Source organism: Amblyomma maculatum, chromosome 3 (assembly GCF_055883805.1).
Source record: "Amblyomma maculatum isolate TAMU_Amacu chromosome 3, ASM5588380v1, whole genome shotgun sequence".
Lineage (NCBI taxonomy): Eukaryota > Metazoa > Arthropoda > Arachnida > Ixodida > Ixodidae > Amblyomma > Amblyomma maculatum.
Window position 1 is genome coordinate 106107072 of NC_139346.1, and position 23005 is coordinate 106130076.

The 23005-nt window shown below is 42.6% G+C and overlaps 1 protein-coding gene across 1 annotated transcript; it reads left to right on the top strand.

Moving 5' to 3' along the window:
- Window positions 1–598: 598 nt before the first annotated feature.
- On the top strand, window positions 599–20985 carry LOC146195491 (alpha-amylase 1-like). Its single transcript, XM_084597833.1, has 8 exons — window positions 599–948; window positions 3291–3497; window positions 8908–9065; window positions 13376–13565; window positions 17082–17403; window positions 17997–18372; window positions 19007–19325; window positions 20756–20985. Exons 2-8 carry the CDS (start codon window positions 3309–3311, stop codon window positions 20765–20767), a joined length of 1566 nt encoding a protein of 521 aa, XP_084453959.1. The 5' UTR covers window positions 599–948; window positions 3291–3308; the 3' UTR covers window positions 20768–20985.
- Window positions 20986–23005: the final 2020 nt, after the last annotated feature.

Sequence of the window (23005 nt, forward strand, 5' to 3'; positions counted from 1 at the left end):
AGTTATGTCTTTTTTAATAAAACGACGTACAATCTAGAGTAAACAACAGTAACAAACGAATTGGGACTAAGGCTGTGATATCTCACCACACTGCGCTGAGGTTCGTAGACGTGCCTGTTGGGCCGTTCCCATTTTTGCAGTACAGGGTTGGGATGGCAGGAAGCAACCATTAACAAGCGTGCCACTGCGCGAGCGTCGAAGTGCCGGACGTAATGAGTATTCACGGCAAGCACAGTTCACTGCTGTTTCATGCTTAGGCGTTTTGGTCCAAGCAGGACCATAAAGACAGCACTTGGCCTTCAACCGCGTGGATTCGCAGTATTCGCCGACAGCGTTTTAGTTGTTGTTTCTTAACTTGCGGTGCCTTTGCAAGGATCTAAGATTCTGGTAACCAATGTCCACAAGGAAGAAAACTTTGCAGTGTTAGCTTTATTTCGGGAGGGTTCAAACACGTGGCCATAGGTACATTTATTTGTGAGTACTTTTGGCAGCCTAGGAAGGCACGACAGCTGATGCGGTAGCCAGCTTATCGCTATCACCGCACAGCTCGCTGCTATATCTCAGCTTGGCTGTGTACATCAGCTGGCGCGCGGGTCGGCTTTCATAGGAGCAACGCACACTCCGAGCCAGAGAAATGCCTACGACGCTGCTGAAAGCAGTGTACGTTTCACTTTCTGGAGTTACAGTGGTCCGACGAAGTCAGCCCATGGTGCTTTCACGAACAAAATTGCGCTAGCGGAGGTTTCTGTCTGCTTTGCAAAGCAAGGGGTGCGCCTGCGTGTGTGCTAAGCTGACACGTTAGTGGTCCCGTCGACGCACCATTAATACAACGGGGATTGGGAGCTACAGTGGTGCTTGCAGCGGAAGTTTTTAAATCTGTGAAAAGGCAACGCATCGGCCAGAAGCAGTGAAGAAGCCTTTCTGTCAGCAAACTCAGCGTGAAGAAAGGTGAGTTTTTCGAAACACCGCTCATTACTGAAGCATTGTTGCAATTAATTGGGCAGCTGTCACTCAAATTACCGAAACAGCCATACCCCACGCGTCTCCTTGTGGCCTCTGCTTCGTAGCACGGTGGGTCTTCATAGTCCGCTCGAATTCAGCTTGAAGACTAACGTGTAGACCGCACACCTCCAAAGCGAACTGTTATATTTAGTGAAGGCTGCGGTTGATCCTAAATAAAAGTAATAGCACATGCTTGCAAAAGAAATAATTAGAAGTCGCATTTGTTTTTATCGGAGGTCAATTTTATGGCGCACAGTGCGCCTTCCGCGGGGAATTCTGTTTAAGTTGAAAGCTTCTTTTCTTCAATGTGGACCAGTCAGCTGTGCATTACCAAATTAAATGCTGTTTTATTTATGATTCTTGGTCCTGATTATATTGCCAATTACACGTCTGCATCAAGGATTTGATAGGCCGCATTATACCATTTTCATATCTGAACACATCTGGAATTAATGGTATGTGAAGTTTGGTTGTCACCCTGAACACACACACACACACACACACACACACACACACACACACACACACACACACACACACACACACACACACACACACACACACACACACACACACACACACACACACACACACACACACACACACACACACACACACACACACACACACACACACACACACACACACACACACACACACACACACACACACACACACACACACACACACACACACACACACACACACACACACACACACACACACACACACACACACACACACACACACACACACACACACACACACACACACACACACACACACACACACACACACACACACACACACACACACACACACACACACACACACACACACACACACACACACACACACACACACACACACACACACACACACACACACACACACACACACACACACACACACACACACACACACACACACACACACACACGCACACACACGCACGCACACACACACACACACACACACACACAAACACACACACAAACACACACACAAACACACACACACACACAAACACACACACACACACACAAACACACACACACACACACACACACATATATATATATATGTATGTATGTATTTGCTTTGAGTTTTGTCGGCACTTTACGCCCATAAGTATTCGAAAAACGAATTATGTTGGAGCATAGGAGCTTTGTTATAACTTAGTGACCATTCCACAGTACCCAAAGCCCAACTCTAAAGTACATCTACGAAGACTGCAAAAGCGATCCCGGTATTGCACGGGATTCAGCGGTGGCTGGGACCTCTTGTGTTACTGCGTCAGAAAAATAGGAGTTGAATAATGCATTAACAGAGGGGCACGATTTAGATTTTTGACGCGCGGTATTCCTCGAGAAATGAATTTTGCACGGGTAAAAAAAAACTTAACGGCGTCCACTATAGACCTGTCTTCAGGACGTAAATTATCTCTGCCTGGAAAACTGCATAAACTATTTCCTCCAGATGTACTTCTGCAAGGAGAAAACAGATGTTTCATTTTCTGGTACCACATTCGATCACTGTATTCAATTTTGCTTTTGTTGGCTTGTTCTGATTCCCGAAAATTATATTGACTATAAGACAGGCATTAATAAAGAGATCCGGAAATATTGACCATCTAAGATTCTGTTTCTCTCGCATGTCGCAGTACAGCGGTCTTAAATTTGCGACGAAGAGCTGTTTCTTTAAGTAGCTCGAGCACCTCTTCATCCTGACCCGTTGTTGCTATGTAGGTGAATGCATGTATGCATGTGTTTGGTTGTTCTACTTTTCACTAAAACAAAAATAGAGGCAAAATAATATTTATCAGTCCCGGTGTCTGCTGTCGAGACGAAGCTAAACTGGGGCGGCGAAAGAAAAGGATAGCGAGAGACCGAGATGGGAAATCACAAGTTATATCTTTCTTTTGTTTTGTTTTAACCTACCTGCCATGTCGGTGTTATAAAGAGTGTTTTATACGCCTGAGTAATATTGATTTTCAGCACTGTTGTTTCCAAACTTTTGCAAACATGATGTGATAATAATGGATGTTTATCTTCTAATGAACACTTCGCAATGTTAACAGCCTTTTGCGGCCTAATTACAATTGCTTGTTATTGTTGCTGTTTGCACCGTGAGAGACAACATGAACTTCTTCAAATATTCATTTTCTTCGGGCGCATTTTTGCCTTTCGGCTTGTATTGCAGTGGTGGAAAATGCAGCAATCCAGTTAATGCTTTCGCGCCAGAAAAACTGTTCTCTTGAATTAAATTCTATTAATGGCGCTTTCCAGCAACTGTTCCTTCAGGCCATGGGGCCGCCGAGGCTTCTCTGGCTTGCGGCCAGTGTCTTGGCCATCACGACTGGAGTAAGCAGTTCGAAAGACCCCAACATGCTTCCTGGACGGAGTGTGGTGGTCCATCTCTTCGAATGGCGATTTGATGATATCGCCGAAGAGTGTGAGATGTTCCTGGGACCACGCGGCTACGGAGCTGTGCAGGTAGGCATAGGTCATGAAAACGTTAATTGACTCTCACTTTAAAGCAGCGCGAAAACACAGGACTAAAAGGAACAGGAGACGACACAAGCGCTTTCTAACAACTGAATTTTTATTTGTAGAAAGGTGTAGTTATATAGGAACCAACCCAGATAAAATCAAGACGAGACACGTGAAAACCACCGCGGTGCCCCTTTTAGAAACAGTGCGTGCGTGCAAAGTCAGGATTGAACACTTCAACACAACAAACCTATCAACCTCCCACATGACAAACACCCGCTAACACTTCATCGCTAAATATTCACCGATAGCGTGAATCTCTTTCTTCAAGATTAACGGAAGGTGTAGCTACGCACGCGTCAAGCTCTTTATTTATCAGAAACGCCTCGACCAGCTCTCTGCATATCCGATCAGGGTGACTGAACAAGATAGTGGTCCTGTTCAAATGGGGGTAACAATCTTTACACTCCCGGCAATGAGCGGCAAGGTTGGACGACACAGCTCCTTTAACTGATCTGCGGTGTTCAAACAAGCGCTCATTAATACAATGGCCTGTCTGACCAATGTAAGATTTTCCACATGAAAGCGGGATGGAATAAACCACAGCCGTGTCGCAGTCGATGAGCGGTTTCCTGTGCGCTACTGTGCACTTCATCCTCGTCTGGGCGCCTTTTGAATCCAGCTTCCTTCGCACTGCACTACAAATGTTTCCCAGCTTATTTTTAGCCGTGAAAAGTACTTTTAAACCGTATCTTTCACCAACCTGTTTCAAACGGTGAGAAATTCCGTGTAAGTACGGAATCCCCACAATTCTTGCCTTCTCTCTGACTTTATCAGACTCTTTTGCAAAATTTAAACCCGTATTCATTAACCTTTCCGATACTTGTGCCAACGTAAGATCCGGAAACCCAGCGTCTCTAAGCCTTTTAACTTGCTCCTGGAAGCTGGCTTCGACCCTATGGGAGCAAGACTTCACCAAAGAAGCTTTGAGACAAGAGGTCGCTATGCCTGCCTTTACCAACTTTGAATGACCTGAATTGTAGCTTAGGAGCGGCTTAGCTGTTCTTGGATTATACTCCCAACACACCCCTGTCTCATGGCATAAGACCTGCAAATCAAGAAACCGTATTGAACCAGAGTCCGGTAGCTCAAAAGTGAAACCTAGACCCTGGCCCCTCTCTTTGAAAATCTTAATTACATCAGTGACACTTCTGGGGGATCCTTGAAGAAAAAGAGATTCACGCTCTCGGTGAATATTTAGCGATGAAGTGTTAGCGGGTGTTTGTCATGTGGGAGGTTGTTAGGTTTGTTGTGTTGAAGTGTTCAATCCTGACTTTGCACGCGCGCACTGTTTCTAAAAGGGGCACCGCGGTGGTTTTCACGTGTCTCGTCTTGATTTTATCTGGTTTGGTTCCTATATAACTACACCTTTCTACAAATAAAAATTCAGTTGTTAGAAAGCGCTTGTGTCGTCTCCTGTTCCTTTTAGTCCTGTGTTTTCGCGCTGCTTTAAGATGAATCCTATCCAACTGGCCCAGTTTTCTATACTTGTGACTCTCACGTCAGGTTTTAAGCACATTGTCAGAGTGACTTTGCCACGATTACCCTCCGCCACAGAACATTGGAGCGCGCTGAACTCGGATACGTGAGGCGTATTTTTGCAGTGAGAATAAATGGGTCAACAAAGCAATGCCTTGTTGTAATGTCGACGTTAAAGTAACATGTGCGGCGGGCTGATATACCGATGACTACCCCTTCATGTGCATTCTTTTATTTGTTCCAAGAGCGTTTTCGCAGTGAAGATGTGTCAAGTAGAAACAGCACTTGCCTACCAAATATTCTGCTCTGGAGAAGTGCACGTTAAAAGAAACACATCATATCTCTTTTCGGGCTTGTTCATAGAAGGTCTAAGTAGGAATCTGATCCGACCTGTTCTGCGAACGTTTTAGAGATTACTACAATAACGTTACGATGCTCATTTATGTCAACTTACCTTTATTGTAACCTTTTGTTATCGTCAACCTTCTTACTTCTAGTACGTCAACTTCTCTGCACTCGATTGTGTCTGGCTCTTTTGAGCTGGTTGTGTGAGTTTTGTTTTCCTGTAAAATACGTTCCCGTCGTTTTCTGGGAGTTGAAATGTATTCGTAATACGTATATCATAGTCTCCCACGAGTTAATACAGGTACATGTTCATTTCTTACATCAAAATTATTTCCGAAATAGCACCTGTCTATAGTGTACATTCTCTTGCATACTTTTTTCGTTTGTTCTACATCCATATACATATATGTAATAGCGTGACAGTCTCTCGGCCATGTCAATCAGGGGTAGGAGCCTAGTCAAGGTACTGCGTTTGTAGCGTTTTGCACCTAGCCTAGCATTTTTCTGTTCATCAGGAAAAAAATTGCTAAATAAAGTTGACTTGATTTGTTGGTTTTGATAAAATTTGGAAAAATATTATCGTTTCTTTGTTGGTTATCCCAGGTGGTCGAAATTTCCGGAGTCCTCCACTACGGCGTCTCTCATAGCCTGAGTTGCTTTGGGACGTTAAACCCCACAAACCAACCAACCAACCTACTTTTGTTTCACTAACTTGCCATAAGGCATAGTATAGAAAGTCATGCAAACCGTCGGCCGGAAACTGGAAAAGACTTTTGCTTTTAGAGTTGTCCATTGGCCACTTGAGCAAATCATCCTCCCTCGCTGCCGACAGTCGTACTTCCAGAAGAATCCGTATCCTTGATGCCCTCATTCCTGCACAAGACCACAGCAGGTGGCGAACATCTACCTCTGCAGCCGGTGTAGAACATTCCGGGCAGTTGGGCTATCCTGCTTACGTCCACGCTAAGCAATATCGAAACAATGCAGGTTTCTTGAGTGGCAGAACATGTTTCTGTGACTTGAAGCCTTCAAGGAATTTTCAGCGGCTTCTAAAAATTTCTATGTCGTGTGGATCTCCTTATAGGGCTCTCTCTTTTTTTTATGTAAAAATGTTAGATTGTAAGGGGCGTGGGAAACAGTGCCACCAATGTTATCTGAAAGTTGTCTTTGCGAAGAAAGTAGTGAACATATCACGCCTTATTCATTACATTTTTCAGGGAATCCTGCTCTTTACTTTTCGCTACAGCTAACATCACTATGCATTCGAGGTTGATATGCATTTAACAAAATTTTCCCGATCGGAAGAATATGCAGCCCGATGCTTTAAACATTGTCTTCTCTAATGAGTACAGATCAATGGCAAAAATGGGAGGATTTATCAGCGACAGGGCTATTATCAGGACTGTTTTTACTAAGCACACAATAGTAAGGCAAGATTTAATGCAATTTTCTTATGTCTACTATTCTTTCCCTAGCTCTGGTCACGTAGGTGTCTTATAACGTTATAATGAAGGCCGATGTTGTTCTTCCTCGTAAAGTTACCTATTAAAGTGTCAATTTGGGATTCGGAAATGTTAGATAGTTTTCATACTCCAAACCTCATGCAGATTTCACTATTTTTCCCCTCCGCAGAATATTTCTTATATATTTATTGTATCTGCTTGTCTGAGAATCCTTCGATGCAATTCCACTTTAGTTCGGGAACTAAGGATGCCAATATACTTACAGACAGTATGGAGTTCAACACCAGCAAGCTAGTTCTGGCGTATGGCAGATTTGTTCGTAAGTTTTGCATATTAACGTCACTTCATAGTCTTTGCACTATGATGATTTATTTTCAACCTCTAGGGGGCCATTGTTTGCTTCATCTGGCTCAGTGAATTGAGATATTAACAAATGCGCTTTATTTATGGATAATAACATGCAGTAGAACAATGTTGCACTTCAGACACGGCCTCTTGAAGAAACATCTCGAAAGGAGACACTCGACGTGCATACCTTGTTTAATATAGTAAGCTCCAATAAATTCGGGCATAGCGTTGCTGCCCCAGTTAAATTACCTTGCACCTTGTCCTTCAGATTTCTACAGCAGCCCGCAGTGAAACTGCTTTGTCATTCTGTCAAGATGCGCAGCTTTAGGTTTAGCAATGGGAAGGAACAGCAAAAGATATTTCATTGGCGGTTTTGAAGCAGTGAATATTTAAAAGAAAACCCTCACTAGCCTCGTCGAGCCATGGCCATCAACGTGGTAATTTGACCTCAGGTGCAGCCCGCTTCTTGCTCTTCGCAAGTGAGGCACGTGTAGCCGACGGCGCTAGCTTCTTCTGCTGCTGCTTCGCTTCTTCGTGTTCACATATCTTGCAAAATTTGATCGTACTGGTACATATTTTCACAAATATACAACACAAATGTGGCCGACATAATGCCATAGCCTTCTAGGCATCTGCCTACCCTTTCCCTCCCCCGCCATCGCTGCCCATCTGGCTCGCCTCCTGGACCTCCCCGCATCAAAACGCCATCCACACCATAGTCTCATCTACAGCCGGTTGTGGTCTCATTGAGGTTCGCAGACAGCCGTGGAATAATCCGGCTCTGAATGCGCAGGGCTCCGGCTACGTTTGCGTGACGTTTGATGACAGCCATCGAAGAGTTAAATAACTACAAAGTGTGTCTGACTATGCTTAATTGCGGTTCCGTTCTGTTAACTAGTTTTAGGTTTATATGAGTTTATCCAGCTGGCTTGCCAAACAACAAGAACAACCATAACAATGATTTTGGTTTCATAACCAGGCTTATCTGAACTGAGCTGCCGCCATCCCGTTTTGTATAACGTCGAATATATATTCATCTTTGCCATCATTTTTATGTCGTCCTTTTTGACCGCTGGACATTTAGTTGTTCGGTCACTGCTTGACTTTGGACTATGGTTCTGATTTTTTATTTTGTAATGTGTGTGTCTATTGAAGTATTTCCTTCTCGTATCTTTGTGTTTGATACAGTTGTAGTTCTTGTATAATAATTTCGCGCGTATTGTTAAAATACCTATAGCTAAAACTTAGGAATTCTTGAGTATCTTCAACCAGTATACCTAATGAAAACCTTCGGAAAGTACAAAATTTGGAATCACAAATAAAAAAATTGTTCAGTAGCTGTAATAAAAACGACAAAAACCTTTCAAGAAACAGGGTATATTTCACGTACATGGTACAAAATTTTAGATGTACTTACAGCAAAAAGTACAAGTTCTTAGGGCTACATTTTTCTGATTTGGAGGGCGTCATAGGGCTAATATATTCGTTGCCAAATGCCAAAATGCGCCAAAGTATTTTTCCCCTTTTCTTTCTGTAAAGAACAGGTACTGACATAAAGCTTGTTTATTTAACTGGTAGATATTTCATACCATTTTACAGCTGCTTGTTTATAAAACCTTTGGTTCGTTTCTCGAAAAAGTTTTTTGATAATAATTGTATGGACTAACATGACATTCTTTCTTCCCTTTCTCATGTGCTTATTAACACAACTCACGAAGACGTCGCCTGTGAATGAATACGCCATCGTTTTCGAAGAGACAGTGAAGCGTCCCTGGTACGAGCGCTATCAGCCTGTCAGCTACAAGATCCACAGCCGGAGTGGAAACGAAACGCTTTTTCAGGACATGGTCCGCCGTTGCAACCAGGCTGGCGTGAGGTGAGACTCTCATTATTTTTGATCAATTCATGTCTGATAATTGTGATGATCCAGGGTAAATAGTAATACATCGTTCTGTGCCTATTTAATGCTTGAACACGTGGTTTACGAGGGTTTCGGATTACTTCAAACAAGCCTAATTTTTCCATAATTAAACCACCATTATCCCATACATGCACAACAGCTCCTTATTCCTTATTGTTCACCAATACCACCATTTCCACTTCTTGAAGTTGTTTCACTTATGTCGCGCCACCACCAGTTTACTTGGAGGCGTTTGTTACTGCATATTTAGGTCTTCAATTGTTGTCCAGAAGCACTCCTCAAATATTCTCCAGTAATCCATTTTTAGGACGGATCAACATTTTCTCACAAGCACTCCCAAAGGGGGAAGCCCTTGGAATTAGCACAATATCTGAACTTATATTTTGTGTTTTGTGCCGCTGATGGAAACACATTTTTGAATTACTCTTCATCCTTGCTGCAGGCAAAATTTCACACTGCCCTCCGCCCGGCAGCGTACGCTCACCCATGTCTTTCATCTTGCAGCTTCATCATAACAAGCAACAGTTATTTAAATATATATAGATCTATATATATATATATATATATATATATATATATATATATATATATATATATATATATATATATATATATATATATTGAAATGTATTTACTCAGATCAAAGACGGTTATTCCCATAAACCTTTCAGATGGCAACTATTACTAGAAATAGACGGTAGTTTTCGGACACTGTATTTAAATTTTAGGATGTATCTTTAGACCTCACTTTGAGTAGCAATCGTCTTTACCGCTAAATGCTGCCTTTCTGCGCTTCCTTCATTCGTTCGATAGGAATGGCAATAATCGAGCAGCGAACAAAAATCTCTCTTTCCTTTCACGAAAATCTCGAATCCATTTCTGTACTCAGCTCTCTCTCCTTTAACATTCCCTTTTTTTCTTCTTCGAAATGGCAAACCACCTAAAAGAAACGCTATGTAAAAAGGTGCATTATACCTTGGGAAGCATACAGACGTCCTTCAATCGTAAGGTTTTGGCTACGTAGACTGCGAAAATGGCAACATATATGCCCGACCTCCTTCTGATTGAACAGCCACTGAAACTAGTGAAGATTAGGTTCTTTCTTTGATATATAGCTGCTATGACATTGTTCCTGATCATAAACGTCCCTCACGAGCCGGACCACCTTGGAGCGCTTGGGGTCCTGCACCTACTGTACAGAGCGTAACGACAACACTCAGGTTCAGTGTAAAGAGTTACAGGAGCACTGATCGGTCTTGTTTATAAATAGCTTTCTTCACATTGTCTGAGTAGTGTATATAATGTTTATTACATGCTTAGTCCCGGTTGCCGATTCCTTCTGTTATTTTTCAGGGCACTTTGTAGCTTAGGTTCGTAGACCTGTAAGGCGAGAATACGCACAAAGCTTGTTCTACGAAGGTAACGTCATCCGGACTGGCGGAGTGATGTCATAATTTGTACTTTCTATTCGTGCTATTCGTGCTATTCGCTTTACCTTTGTAGCTTCATTTTCGTTAAAAATTGTAGCTTTGTTTTACACCAAGTAGTTTAAACGCCTAATTTGACTTAGCACACCTAGCTTGATTCCTTTTCGTAGTCTGCTGGGTCTGGAAACTAAAATATCTTAAGCGTCCGCCATTTTTGGCAGCGTCAAAGGTGGAGTACATTGCTTGCGTGGTTAGATTGTGTTGAAAAACCTGCATGCTCGATCACATATCGTGCGGAGCTACTCTACGGCAACACCTGTTAGCGTGTCGTAAAGACGAAATCTGAAAATATGGATCTCTATTGGACTGCGTGCTCTCCCATACACTATCCCCGCTGTATTAGCTACAAGATTACTTGGTACAACCTTAGGTGATTTATGGCATATAACGTATAGAAAAGGGGCACCGTCTTCGAGCTACTACGCTTTTTAACGAACTACCAATCACTTGATAATGATTACCATACGTACATAAGTATAATCAAATATTGCACATGTTGGCGTCGCACGGGAACCCCAAAAAATCCTACTTATAATTTGGTCTCTCAAATGTATGCACGTATATACAACACATCACCCTCCTTGGTGGTTGAGCCATATTAGCGCGCGACGGTTTACTTTGGGCAAGCCGCATCGAATTTTATAGTTTAAATACGCGAAACCCCGTCTTCAGAACCGCGTTTTGAAAACGATAAAAGCGAAAAAATTGTTTTGTTTTTGGTAAAATTATAGAAACGGTCCCGGCGCCAACAGATCTAAACGGCGCTTTTCACACAAATTGTTCAATCCAGCCAGCCTAATCCGCTTTGAAGGTAAACTATCAGGACAATTTTCGTCACGTGTCGCTGGCTGTCGCCAGTTTAGAGAAAATTCAAAGGATACACGCGTGAAAAAGGTGGAGGCCACTTCATCCAGAAGTTCGTCACACGCTTGGAAGCTTAATGTATTATTTCATAAAATATAATATATTGCAATACTTGCCTTTATTGCAGATGCAACGATTCTCCTTGCGAAAAACCATAGTTCGCCCTATACAGCAGATAATTAGTCAATACATGGTATGCATTCGCTTTTGTTCAACATGAAAGGAACTTCGCGAAATTCGAAAAAAAAATGTTGCACGTGATCCGTGGTCACGGACCCTCTAGAGGTTGCTTTCAAAGGAGCCGCTGATGGAAGACTCTAGTTAATTCTATCGATATTGCGAAATTCGCACGGCGAAGGAAGGTCGCAGTGTCTGTCGCAAGTATGGAAAATTGTTCCAGGCACTGCGTACCTGCAGCGTGTAATGCCAGACTCGCCAGTTAGTGTGGTAAAAATTGATGAAAAAAAAAGCTTTTTGCTACAGCAGCTACTGCCTCATCCCTGCCAATTTTTTACTCACCGGAAATTTTATGGAACGCTGCGCGCTCCTATATGTCAGGGGGGATGCGCCGGTCAATACCAAATATATGCATCTTTATCTCCGCTACGTAAGAACTCATTTTGCATTCGCGCCTGGATACCTAACGTTTTAGTCACCATGACACATCAGCTGTATGAGTTGCCTCAGGTTCAGCTGAGTGCCGCATGTCATTTCTTCGCTGAGAGCACTGCTACTGTAGAGAACAAGGACGTGATGACGAGAGGATGTTCTTAGCTGCGTAATTTTCTTTATACGCAATAAAAAAATGTGCATGAAAAGTCAAAATATCAACCGTTGAGGCAGGCATTTTTTGTACCTGCTATTATTGAGTGCTACAACTTTTTTTCCTATACATGCATTGCATTTCAAAATCATTTCAAAATAAAAAATTACTACACTCAGTCTATATGAAATACTTTGCAGTGAGCACGATTCCAGTTACGGTCTTTGATCTTCGCAAATCTGGCTGATGGTAAATGAGTCACTTGCTGTATAGAATATATCATAAAAAGGTATAGCTTGCGGTAATAAGGAGGAAAAAAGTTTGCAAATAAGCAAATTGAAAAATACAACATACTTGATTCGCTTCAGTACATTAACGCCAATATAATATATAAAAGCGCTCTGGCGTGCCACGTCCTACGTAGGAAAAGCATGGCGCGACAAAAGCAGGAAAAAGACAGGTGCGCATGACGACCGCGCATCCTGTGAGCCCGCTTTATTCCTATGTTTCTCATGCTGAGCCTGCTTTCCAAATTGCGAGCTACCAAATATTCAAAATTTATACAAATTAGCTTTACATACCTGGCTGCACTGAAGGTAGGTTTCTCCGCCAAGTCACGTAGACCGAAAGGTGCTGAACGGACAATGTCAGGTTTCTGCCTCTAATATTATTTCAAAAACTACTATGCTCACCCCAAAGGGCGCTCAATTTATTCTTAAGTTTGTAGTTTCCACTGTAATAATGCAATGAGCCATATACATTTAGCTGCAGAGAAAACTATTCTGGAAGCATAACAGCTTTCGATTGCACACCAATATATCGGCTTGACAATGTAAACAAATATGGATGGAGCATTTCGTTTGCGAGGTAACTATCAATCTAAACATTTTCACTGTCAAGCTCTTAGTATCTACCGTTAGCTTAGCTTCTACAAATAGCCGAGAGATGTACAGATGTCCTTAATAAGAAAATATAATTTAAGGCTCCATTGTGCGTTTAATGTTTGATAGAAAGTGCAGTTGCAAATGAACTCAATCTGATTTGACAGCTGCAGCGATTTTTACCTAGCACGCATTATATTTTACGCGGCTTAGTTTACGCCAGGGCATGAACGACACATAACCCTTTCGAAACTTTATGCCTGCTTCCAGAGTCTACGTGGACGTCGTTTTGAACCACATGACTGGACCACACGCCAACGAAACCGGCACGGCGGGAACGTCCTACAACTACCGGGATCGCGACTATCCTGGAGTTCCGTACAGTTACAATGACTTCCATACGAATGACACCTGCGGCACTGCTTCTGGCAGCATCGAGGACTACAAAAATGCAAGACAGGTGAGCCAACAGTGCCTGCTATTTCCAAACTTAGTGTTTCATCTCGCTGCAGTCGGTCAAGGCATCACGCCTCCTTGTCAAATACTCTGCACACGCCTTTAGACAGTAGTGGAATAAAGAAAATGCATTTTTTCGCAAGCAGTGCGTAGAGTTCCCGTCGCGCCATGACAGCAGGCAACTGCAGTTTCCAAAGGCGCAAGAATGCCGCAGGCGTTTCAAGCGAAAGCTTTATTACGTCATGTAAAGCCAAGGTCGCTGTGCCCAGCCGGTGCCGAAACTGTGCATGCTCCGTGGAACAGGTGCGCCGCGCGTGATGTGCGAGTTTCACCGCCGCCGCTGCCGCCGCTGACTGTACAGCTTTGTTGCGCATGTTGCGTATGTTGCACATGAACATAACTACAGATACAACATTCGTGACGTCACGGTTGTGTCGCCACCGACTCCCCAGGCTCGCTGCGTCCGTCGTGCATACGCAGTAGCTAAGGATGGCCTCATTACTAGGCCACTTAAAAAACAGGATGTCAAGCGCTCGTTCTTCATATCAGTGATGGACTCCGGTAAAGAACCTACTACATGTAACCGTGCGTACAAGCTCTGGCGGCACACTATAGGTTTAACCGGAGCTAAAGCACAGCAATTGTTTTAGCGTAGAGAGAAAAAACTGGCTTTAATGTCCTTATCTATCGACAGTGTGACGTCGGCGTTGTCACCGTTACGAGCGGAAAATCTTGGATGTGCCTCTATAAAGCAGTTGACAGGGGACACGGAAGTGCCATGATTAGTCGGCGAGTTTTGTGTCGTCACGAGATCATAACGTAACCACTTTCGCAACTGCTGCCATCTCGGATTTCTCCACTGAATGGGAAGGGAAAGGCCACAGTCCGACCCTCGATGATCCTTGTTTGTCTAGTCAGACACGCTGCCCCTAGGCCACAAAACCACTTACGGGCGGCTTAAAAAAGAAGAGAAGGCACGCTCCATAAGTTTATACTCAAAAAATGAACTCTAGTCTCAAAAACGTCAACAGAGATTTCACCGCTTTCTTTGCATCTCGTTTCGCATTTCATTATCGCTCTTTCTTCCTTCTTTCTCCCTTTGCTTCCTTCCCCATGTGTAGGTTAACCCTGCGGCCTTTCTGTTCTATTTCTCTCTCTGTTTTGGACGGTTTAGTAAACGCGAGGCTTTGTATCTATGTCTGGTGGTCTTCAACAACTGCACGCTAATGCGAATCCATGCGATAATTTGGACATTAATTAAAATATTAGCGTGATTATGACGATGGCAAAGCACATGTACCCAAAACATACTTTCCACAAAGAGAACAGGCAACCGGGAGGCATTTCCATTGTTGCGATGCCGTTAAGGGTGCAGTTTAAAATTTCTCACAAATATCGTGTGTGTGGCTTTGTTTTTGACTGCATGAAAAATATGCCCAAAGTAAAAAGCTAATCTTTTTTTGTTCTCAGTATAAGGAATTGCGTGGTTAGACGTGTGACTGTGTCGGTCTTGTAATTTTGGTAGAACTCAATGGCTGGCACACTGACCTTGAAAGCGTGTATGAAAACGGCTCGCTAATCTTAAATGCAAGGCGAGCATTTTTTCGCCTTGCAACAGGTTTCGCCTTTGTCCTTGTTGCTATACCTTATCTATATAAATCACCTAATGGCTACGTTGTTCCTCCAGGATTTGTTCATTTCGTGATGGAATGTGTGATTTATTTTAAAATAACGATTCCAATTTTCAATTTCTCTAAAATATTCGAAATACTTCAATTCAATTTTAATTATCATTTTTCCTGTAATGAAGGAAATGTAATGATAAGAACAAAACCCTGCTTCACGAGCAGGTTGCCGACGGTTCTTTGTCAGCGGATAACTAAAGTGTACAATGAAGCGCAGCAGAGATTTAAACTGTTAAAAAACGTGCAATGCACTAGACAATGATATTAAACAGTGCATACTTGATTGGTACCATACTTTGAAAACGGAAGTAAACGTTAATAATGTGTCTATCAAAATCTATTATTTGTATACAACCTGTCCAACGGATCGGCATTTTCACATAATAACATAGCACCCTGTGACGTAAATAACTGCATCAAGGCATTTCGTCACTTTTTGGCACCACATGAGAGCCTCAAGAGTGCATGGCTGCTTTTTTTCAATTTCGGTTCGACCGTGGTGTTGCTGCTAGCCGCTGCGCCGGTACACAATACGCGCAGTCATTGCACTTGTATTCCGCCCTCAAGGCGCGCTTCCGAACAATCTACGCCGGACGCGCCGATGGGCGCTATCTTACTGGGTGAAACCTGAAACCGCCTGTCGCGGTTATAATTTTTAGCCTTGGAACGCCCTCTACAATTTTTTTAAGAGAAAAGGTTTTTTTTTTGCTGCTATATGCATGGAGGACGAGCTCTAGTTATACTTATAAAATATATCCACTCAAATGAAAACTAAAAACGTTGCTATGATTACTGTATTTAGTGAATTAGCGAACTAACTGAAGTCTTGTGTGGCTTAACTGGTGTCCGCCGTCGACCTTTTTATTACCCCCTGACTAAAATTATTTTAAAGACAGTTACACTTATCATTTTGGTACTGCTGAAGAAATCCCAAATAAAGCATCCAAACAAAACACTGTTAGATTTATAGAATCTTCTTCATAATCCCAAAACGCTGGGTTACGTTCGAGAAAAACTTGCTCCATAGCCCCCAAACATTATTATTATACATCACCTATGAGCAGCAACAAATAGAATATGCTTTCAATTGGGGTTCGGAACACTTCACATTGGCACGTATCTTGTAATATATGCAGAACCATGCAGTGCGTTTTGTTTTCTCTATCTACCGTCGTTCAGCTAGCGACACAGAAATGCAATCATCCTTAAACCTCACGCCAGTGCTTACCAGCCGACACCGCGCCTTCATTTCTCTGCATAATATTTCCTACCTTAATGCCAAACTTCGCTCCCGATGATTTCAGTCAGCACCCTTAATTTCTCATCGCAGCAATCCCCAATAAATATTTCTCAGTCCACCTTTTGCATTACAGTGACATACTCACAATCATATATTTTCCCGTAAACTAGTGAAGAACAGAATTTCTTACCCACAATATTAAATAACATAAGTGATCTATATCGTTTAAAGGGTTCTTAAACGCCAATAATTAGGTATTGTGTTTGTGTTCATTAACACTTTCATTATCTTGGCATTGGTTACAACATTAAAGATTTGGTAAAAATAGTTGGTTAACCGTAAAATATCTTACCTCTATTGTTTTGTATTTTAGGAAATATGATTTTTGTTTTTTTTGATTGTTAAGACTGAAATCTCCACATCAAATGCCATATGGTTAAGTAGCGCATTTCTTTGTCGTTTCCTCATGAAGCTATGTAGAAAGCTAGGATGGAGAACTAGCAAACGTGCCGGTATTGACGAGTGCTATTTTTAATATTCGCCCCCCAAAAAGAGTATTTTAATAATACTAACCAGGTATCTGCTCAAATATTAGGTGCGCAACTGCGAGCTGGTCGGACTACGGGACCTAGACCAGAGCAAAGGAGATGTGCAAGTAAAGATGGCAGAATTCCTGAATCGTCTCATCCGATTTGGAGTGGCTGGATTCCGAATCGACGCCGCCAAGCATATGTGGCCCGACGATCTGGAGCGGATCTTCGCTAGGCTAGAGGACCTGAGCACCGAATTCTTTCCTGAGCGCACTCGTCCGTTCATATATCAAGAGGTTATCGACTTGGACAAGGGCGAAGCTGTGACACGATGGGAGTACCAGGGCTTAGGAAGGGTCACGGAGTTCCTCTACGGCGCAACGTTAGGTATGCCCTATATACGTATTTTATATACAGCATTTTGTGTTCATCGCATAATTCTTAAATTCCTCTTTGTGTCTAAGTGCCCTTCGACCTTAGTACGTATCGAATTAAATATATATTTAGAGGAAACGTAGGTTTATTACCTCTCCGGTGACCGATAATCTGGCTGGAGAAATGTAACCAAATATTTCATAGCACACACGATAGTGCGTAACCATTTGGGAAAAAAAGGGACATACAGAATAAGCTTTGGCATCACTTAACGGCCTAGAGAATAAAAGTGTTCGGAGATTTTAGTTTCGACACAATGATGAGTTGCCAATAATTGAAATATCTGCCAATCACTCAACACATACAAAAATATGTGAGGGTGACGTGGCAAGCCTACGAAGTTGTGAGAAAGGTCGGCAAATATGTAGAAAATTTTATAATATAGATAACAGAATGCTAACGCATTGTTATCGAACTATGCTTTTTGGTGGCACAAGACGCTGCCCGTATTCTTTCCATCCTCTAGACAGCATCTTAAAAGAGGTATTCCGAATCGCATGATCTAATCATTCATTTTGCCTTGATTTTTTTTTTTAATTTTATAGGAGCCATTATCCGCAAGCGCCCAGATATGCTCCTCAAGCACCTTCGGAACTATGGCGAGCCCTGGGGTTTCTTGCCCAGCGACGAAGCCCTGACATTTGTAGACAACCACGACAACCAGCGGGGACATGGAGCAGGCGGGGCAGACATACTGACGTTTTTCGAGCCCCGTCTCTACAAGATGGCCGTTGCCTTCATGCTGGCCTGGCCCTACGGGCTGCCTCGCGTAATGAGCAGCTACCGCTGGGCCCGCGACATCAAAGAAGGTGAAGACCTGAACTCCTGGATTGGCCCACCCAGCGACGAGGCGTGGCACATTAAGCACGTTGTGAAGTACCCCAACGAAACGTGCGGCAACGGATGGGTCTGTGAGCACAGGTGGGTTGACTCGATTCCTCTGCCCTTTACCATGCTAATTTCTTGAGATTATCACCAATATAGGTTCTTCGGATAAACAGCATTCTTCCTGGTGTCGCTCGTAATGAGGTCTATGCTTGTGCTAAGGTTAAATGGAAAACGAAATAGTGTGAGCAATAATACCAGCACGGTCGATGTTTTATACACTCATACGTTTTATTAGGCGCTTTCAGGGTCATACTCACGTTTGATAGGCATAATTTCGCGTGTGCTTTATTCGATCGCATTTTCTTGGTGGCTTATTTGATATTACCAGCTTTGCGGTAGTTCCTAATTCTCAGTCATGACACACCTGTTCTCCTTCCGGCGTACCGACTCTGAGGCATAATAACAATTTGAAATTTTCAAGCGCTGTCAACGGAACACGATGCAATAAAAGAATGCGACTCTTTGAAGGCTGTCAACCTTACGATTTTATGTTTGAACATAGAGACGTCGGAAGAATCCTGCGAAATGTGTAATCGAATTAGACATTCATAGTAGCACACATGGGGAATTACCACCAAAAATATATTCACTCATCAGCCGTAAGAGTTCCTACATGTGATCATTGGTGTTCTTCAGCAGTCATTAATGTTTTCCCTGTTTCATTCAGGTGGCCACAAATTTCGAATCTTGTCCATCTGCGTAAGGTGGCCGGAGATAAGCCAGTCACTAAGTGGTGGGACAATGGAGCCAACTCAATTGCCTTTGGACGGGGCAACTCCACTTTCCTCGTCATCAACAATGAGGATCACGCCGTGAACGTGACGATTCAGACACCGCTACCGGCTGGAACGTATTGTGACGTCGTGTCGGGTAGCAAGATTGCATCTGGCTGCACTGGACGGACGGTCACTGTTGACGCTCGAGGCAAACTTAAACTCCGAGTAGAGAGCGCATGGGAGGACCCTATGGTGGCCTTGCATGTGGAAGTAAGTTCAACTTATTTTCTGCCTCCATTTTTTTTGTGATATTTTAAAACAGAGTTGTTTTTAGTTGAACTAGCCCATCATGCCAAATTTTGATGGGTTAGATTTTATATAATTCAAAAATAAGAAACACGCATTTTACCAAATATAATATTTAATGTAGAGTTTTGGATTTTCAGCTACTTTTCCTCCAGGCGCGAATAATTTGCAATGACTGTCTTTTCCGCTCTCTTTGGGATTACGTTGCGCCAGGAAAGTGGAGTGTATAAATAAGTGACGGACCGTATGGGGTTTTTCGAGTCTACGAAACTTTTGATGGCAAAAAATAACCGAACTATATTTATGGTACTTATTGCAGAATTTCAAAATCATAGAACAAAATAGTGCTAAGGCGAAACATTTATCAGGCAGTACTGGGCTCTCTAGTATAATGGCATTGCTTGCACGTAGCTTTATATGCGTGCGGTACACATAAATCCATCTTAATATAAATGCCATGATTATTATTTCATTTTTTCTAAACCTAGGTTTATGTATCTCTATTGCCACCACCTTGCACATAATTAGGCCCACGCTTGTGCAAAGAAGTCCCTTATTTGTCTACAATTGTCTTGTCTTATGTCAGCGGCAGCCAATTCGTCATTGCAAACTTTCAAATCTATCATGAACATCTACGTTCTGCCACCATTCTGTTTTAATGTAGTTGGTTACCTTAGGTGATATTTCTTTTCCCTTGCCTTCTTATCACATGCCCGGACCATAAAAAATTTTGTAACCTTAGTTTCAACAAAGATGTCGATAATTTTCATAATCCGCACTTCGGCTTCTTCTTATCTTCTTTATTCTCATCGACGTTATTTCCGGTTCCGTAGTAGCGTTCTCCTTGGTTTAGGCGGAACCGGTTTTGTATGGCTTCGTACTTGAACCTTCACTGATCTGCAGTAATTTAAATTCAACTTAGTGTTTTGTGAAACACGTGTGTAGTTATCTTTCTCTGTAGATATACCTTTTCTTAGAAACAGGTTCCTTTAAAAATAGTGTTGAATTACAGCATTTATAGTGTATATAAAAGCAATTACCGTCTTTAAAAATACGAAGATATTTATCAAGAAAATCTTGCAAGTCTTTTAGAATAAAAATATTAGAAAGGCTTGCTTTCTTACCAATCAACGCATGCGTGTAAGCAGTAGCTATTTTTACTTAGTGCAAGCAAGCATGCGCCCATTGCGATTAATAGGGCACTCTATAGCAGCTACACTGCCTGTTAAAATATCGATGAAGTACAAGCTGTTTCAGCACACCAAAGAAAGTCAGTCTTTTAGTGCTTAATCGCAAAAGCATCAACACCTCGAATATTGTTGACAATATATCTAAAAGCATGAGAATTTAGACGTGAAATATTCCTCTCATAGTGCTGTCATTTTTTCTTGCAGGCAAAGCTTTAAAGGAGGACATATGAAGGAGAAATATGAGCAACAGTTTCGGCAAAATACGAAGCTCAAATCCAAAAAACCTCTTTTCACCTCCAAACAGCAATACAGAAGGCTGTGCCCATTAGTACATGACGGTCGTCAAGTGTCAGAGTGTAAACCAACTGAGAAAGGCTGTTGTAATCGTCCAATAAACACAGAGCACGATTAAAAAAAACTCATCTTCTTGTGACCACAGGTCAATGTTTGAGATGTGCCATGCGAAAACACAGACAAGAAGCTTACCTGGTGCATGCTTCTTCTCCTGGACAATAGATCCCCTTATAAAGCTAGATAGACATCGAGGACTTCACTGACCTCATTAAATTGCGCTCTGCCGTCCAGTTTCTATATCACATGTGCCACAGTTTCTGAGCTAAACATGACACATCACAGTGTAGCGCAGCAGACAATACGAATGTTTGACTCACTCATGTGCAAAGAAATTAGGAGCAGTTGAATATTAAAACAGACATGAAATTAGACAATTCCAACACTAGTCGATCATAATCTGGACCTCCTTTCTAGAAAGGAGACAGTCCGAGACAAATAAATAAAGGCTTTCTTTTCAGGCACTTTGATCACATTCGGGCGATTTAGTGGATAAGCCATGATGTCGTCTTAAAGGCGGGATGCCGGGCTAAAGTGTGAACGTTTGACCCGTTGCATCAATTTCGATAAACTTATCAGATAAGGCTTACCTTCTTCATGTTAGAATATATTATGGGTGTCGTTACCTTAGCATAAACAAGAAAGGTGTTGCTGTCGTTATCAGTAATTAAGTGCGTTAGGTTGAGAGAACTATCATTTCAAAAACCATAAAGGCGCTCCAACCGTTAGCGCTTAGATTACCTCTGAGTAGTTATTTGTGCAGCATAAGGTCAATTGTAAGTTTTTTATGACATTTTATAAAACTTCGGAGCATTTTAAAAAGAACTTCAATTTTTTTCAGTTGTCATTATATTGTCACCTGCAGAAGAGGAAGCTGAGAGTGAGAAAGAGGAAGCAAAAGCTTACGTGATTGGGTACTCGCAGTAACTAGGCTAAAAATAAAGATTGCGTTACGTACTTAGTAGGTAACATTTGTAGTGGAGCTTGCTGGATAGCTTAACATGGATCCCCGTGGTCTTCGATGAAGCCGTCGACTCGAAGGTTTACCGCCCCTACCTTTCAGCGTGGCTGAAGAGATGACGCTGGCCGAGCAACTCTTACGGTGGGCAACTGACAGCGTTGTCGGGAACCGGGCACCTTTGGTGCGAAATCTGGCAAGGACTTTCAGGAGTTATTAACCAGTTGTGTATGGGTAAACCGGTACAATGGTTGTGATTCTACCATGAAATAGACCACGCAGTGTTCTTCGTGGAAGGCACGGCGCTAATTTCGTTAGACAATCACGAGAAATCACCAGCTAGGATGATTTCACAGAAGTGCTTGAGCAACGGATCTGCGAAGAATAAACTCGCAGAGCAAACGTTGCTAGTGAACCCTGATACCTGGTGAAGCATGCACCACATATATTAATATTTTGAAATTGTGCAATATTACATTTAAAACAGCAGATGTCGGAGGAAGATAAATTGGGACACTTGTTTTAGGGATAGCTAAAAACGTATACACGTCCCTATTAGCAAAGTTAATTTGAACTCCAATACCGACGTCATCAGGCACTGCCACACTTTCGAAACCTTGAAGTTGCGTCGCATCACACCTCGGTTTTCGTGACTAGCCAACGTCACATCCGTCGCGACCGTTCATGTAAGTTCTCAGGAGTCGATTGCTCATTTGATACGCTGGATAGCTCGGGAAGAACTTGTGTGTAAAAAATATTCTGCGTGCCGGAAGAAACACCAGTATCACGATTGCGCGCTGCAGGCAGAACCTACGACCTCATCAGCTTCCTGGGCTCCGGCTTGAAATTCGCCATGCTTTCACGACCGCAGACGATATGACGGCTCGATGTTTTTGCAGCAGCCGATGGGACCAAGAACCATCTACACAGGTGGGGTTTGTCAGCAACGTTCGTCAGCAACCCATGCTCGATTACAGTTGCCATCCTGGACAAATTTGCACTCACTTTAACTCTGACTGATGGCACCCGTAACCTGTAGGTTACAGCTGTGGCATGCCTGGGCGCATCTCTAGGTACTGTCGTCGAAAAGGCCCGCTTTCACAAGACCGTCTCCGTATTGCCAACGCTTCTAGTCGCCACAACAC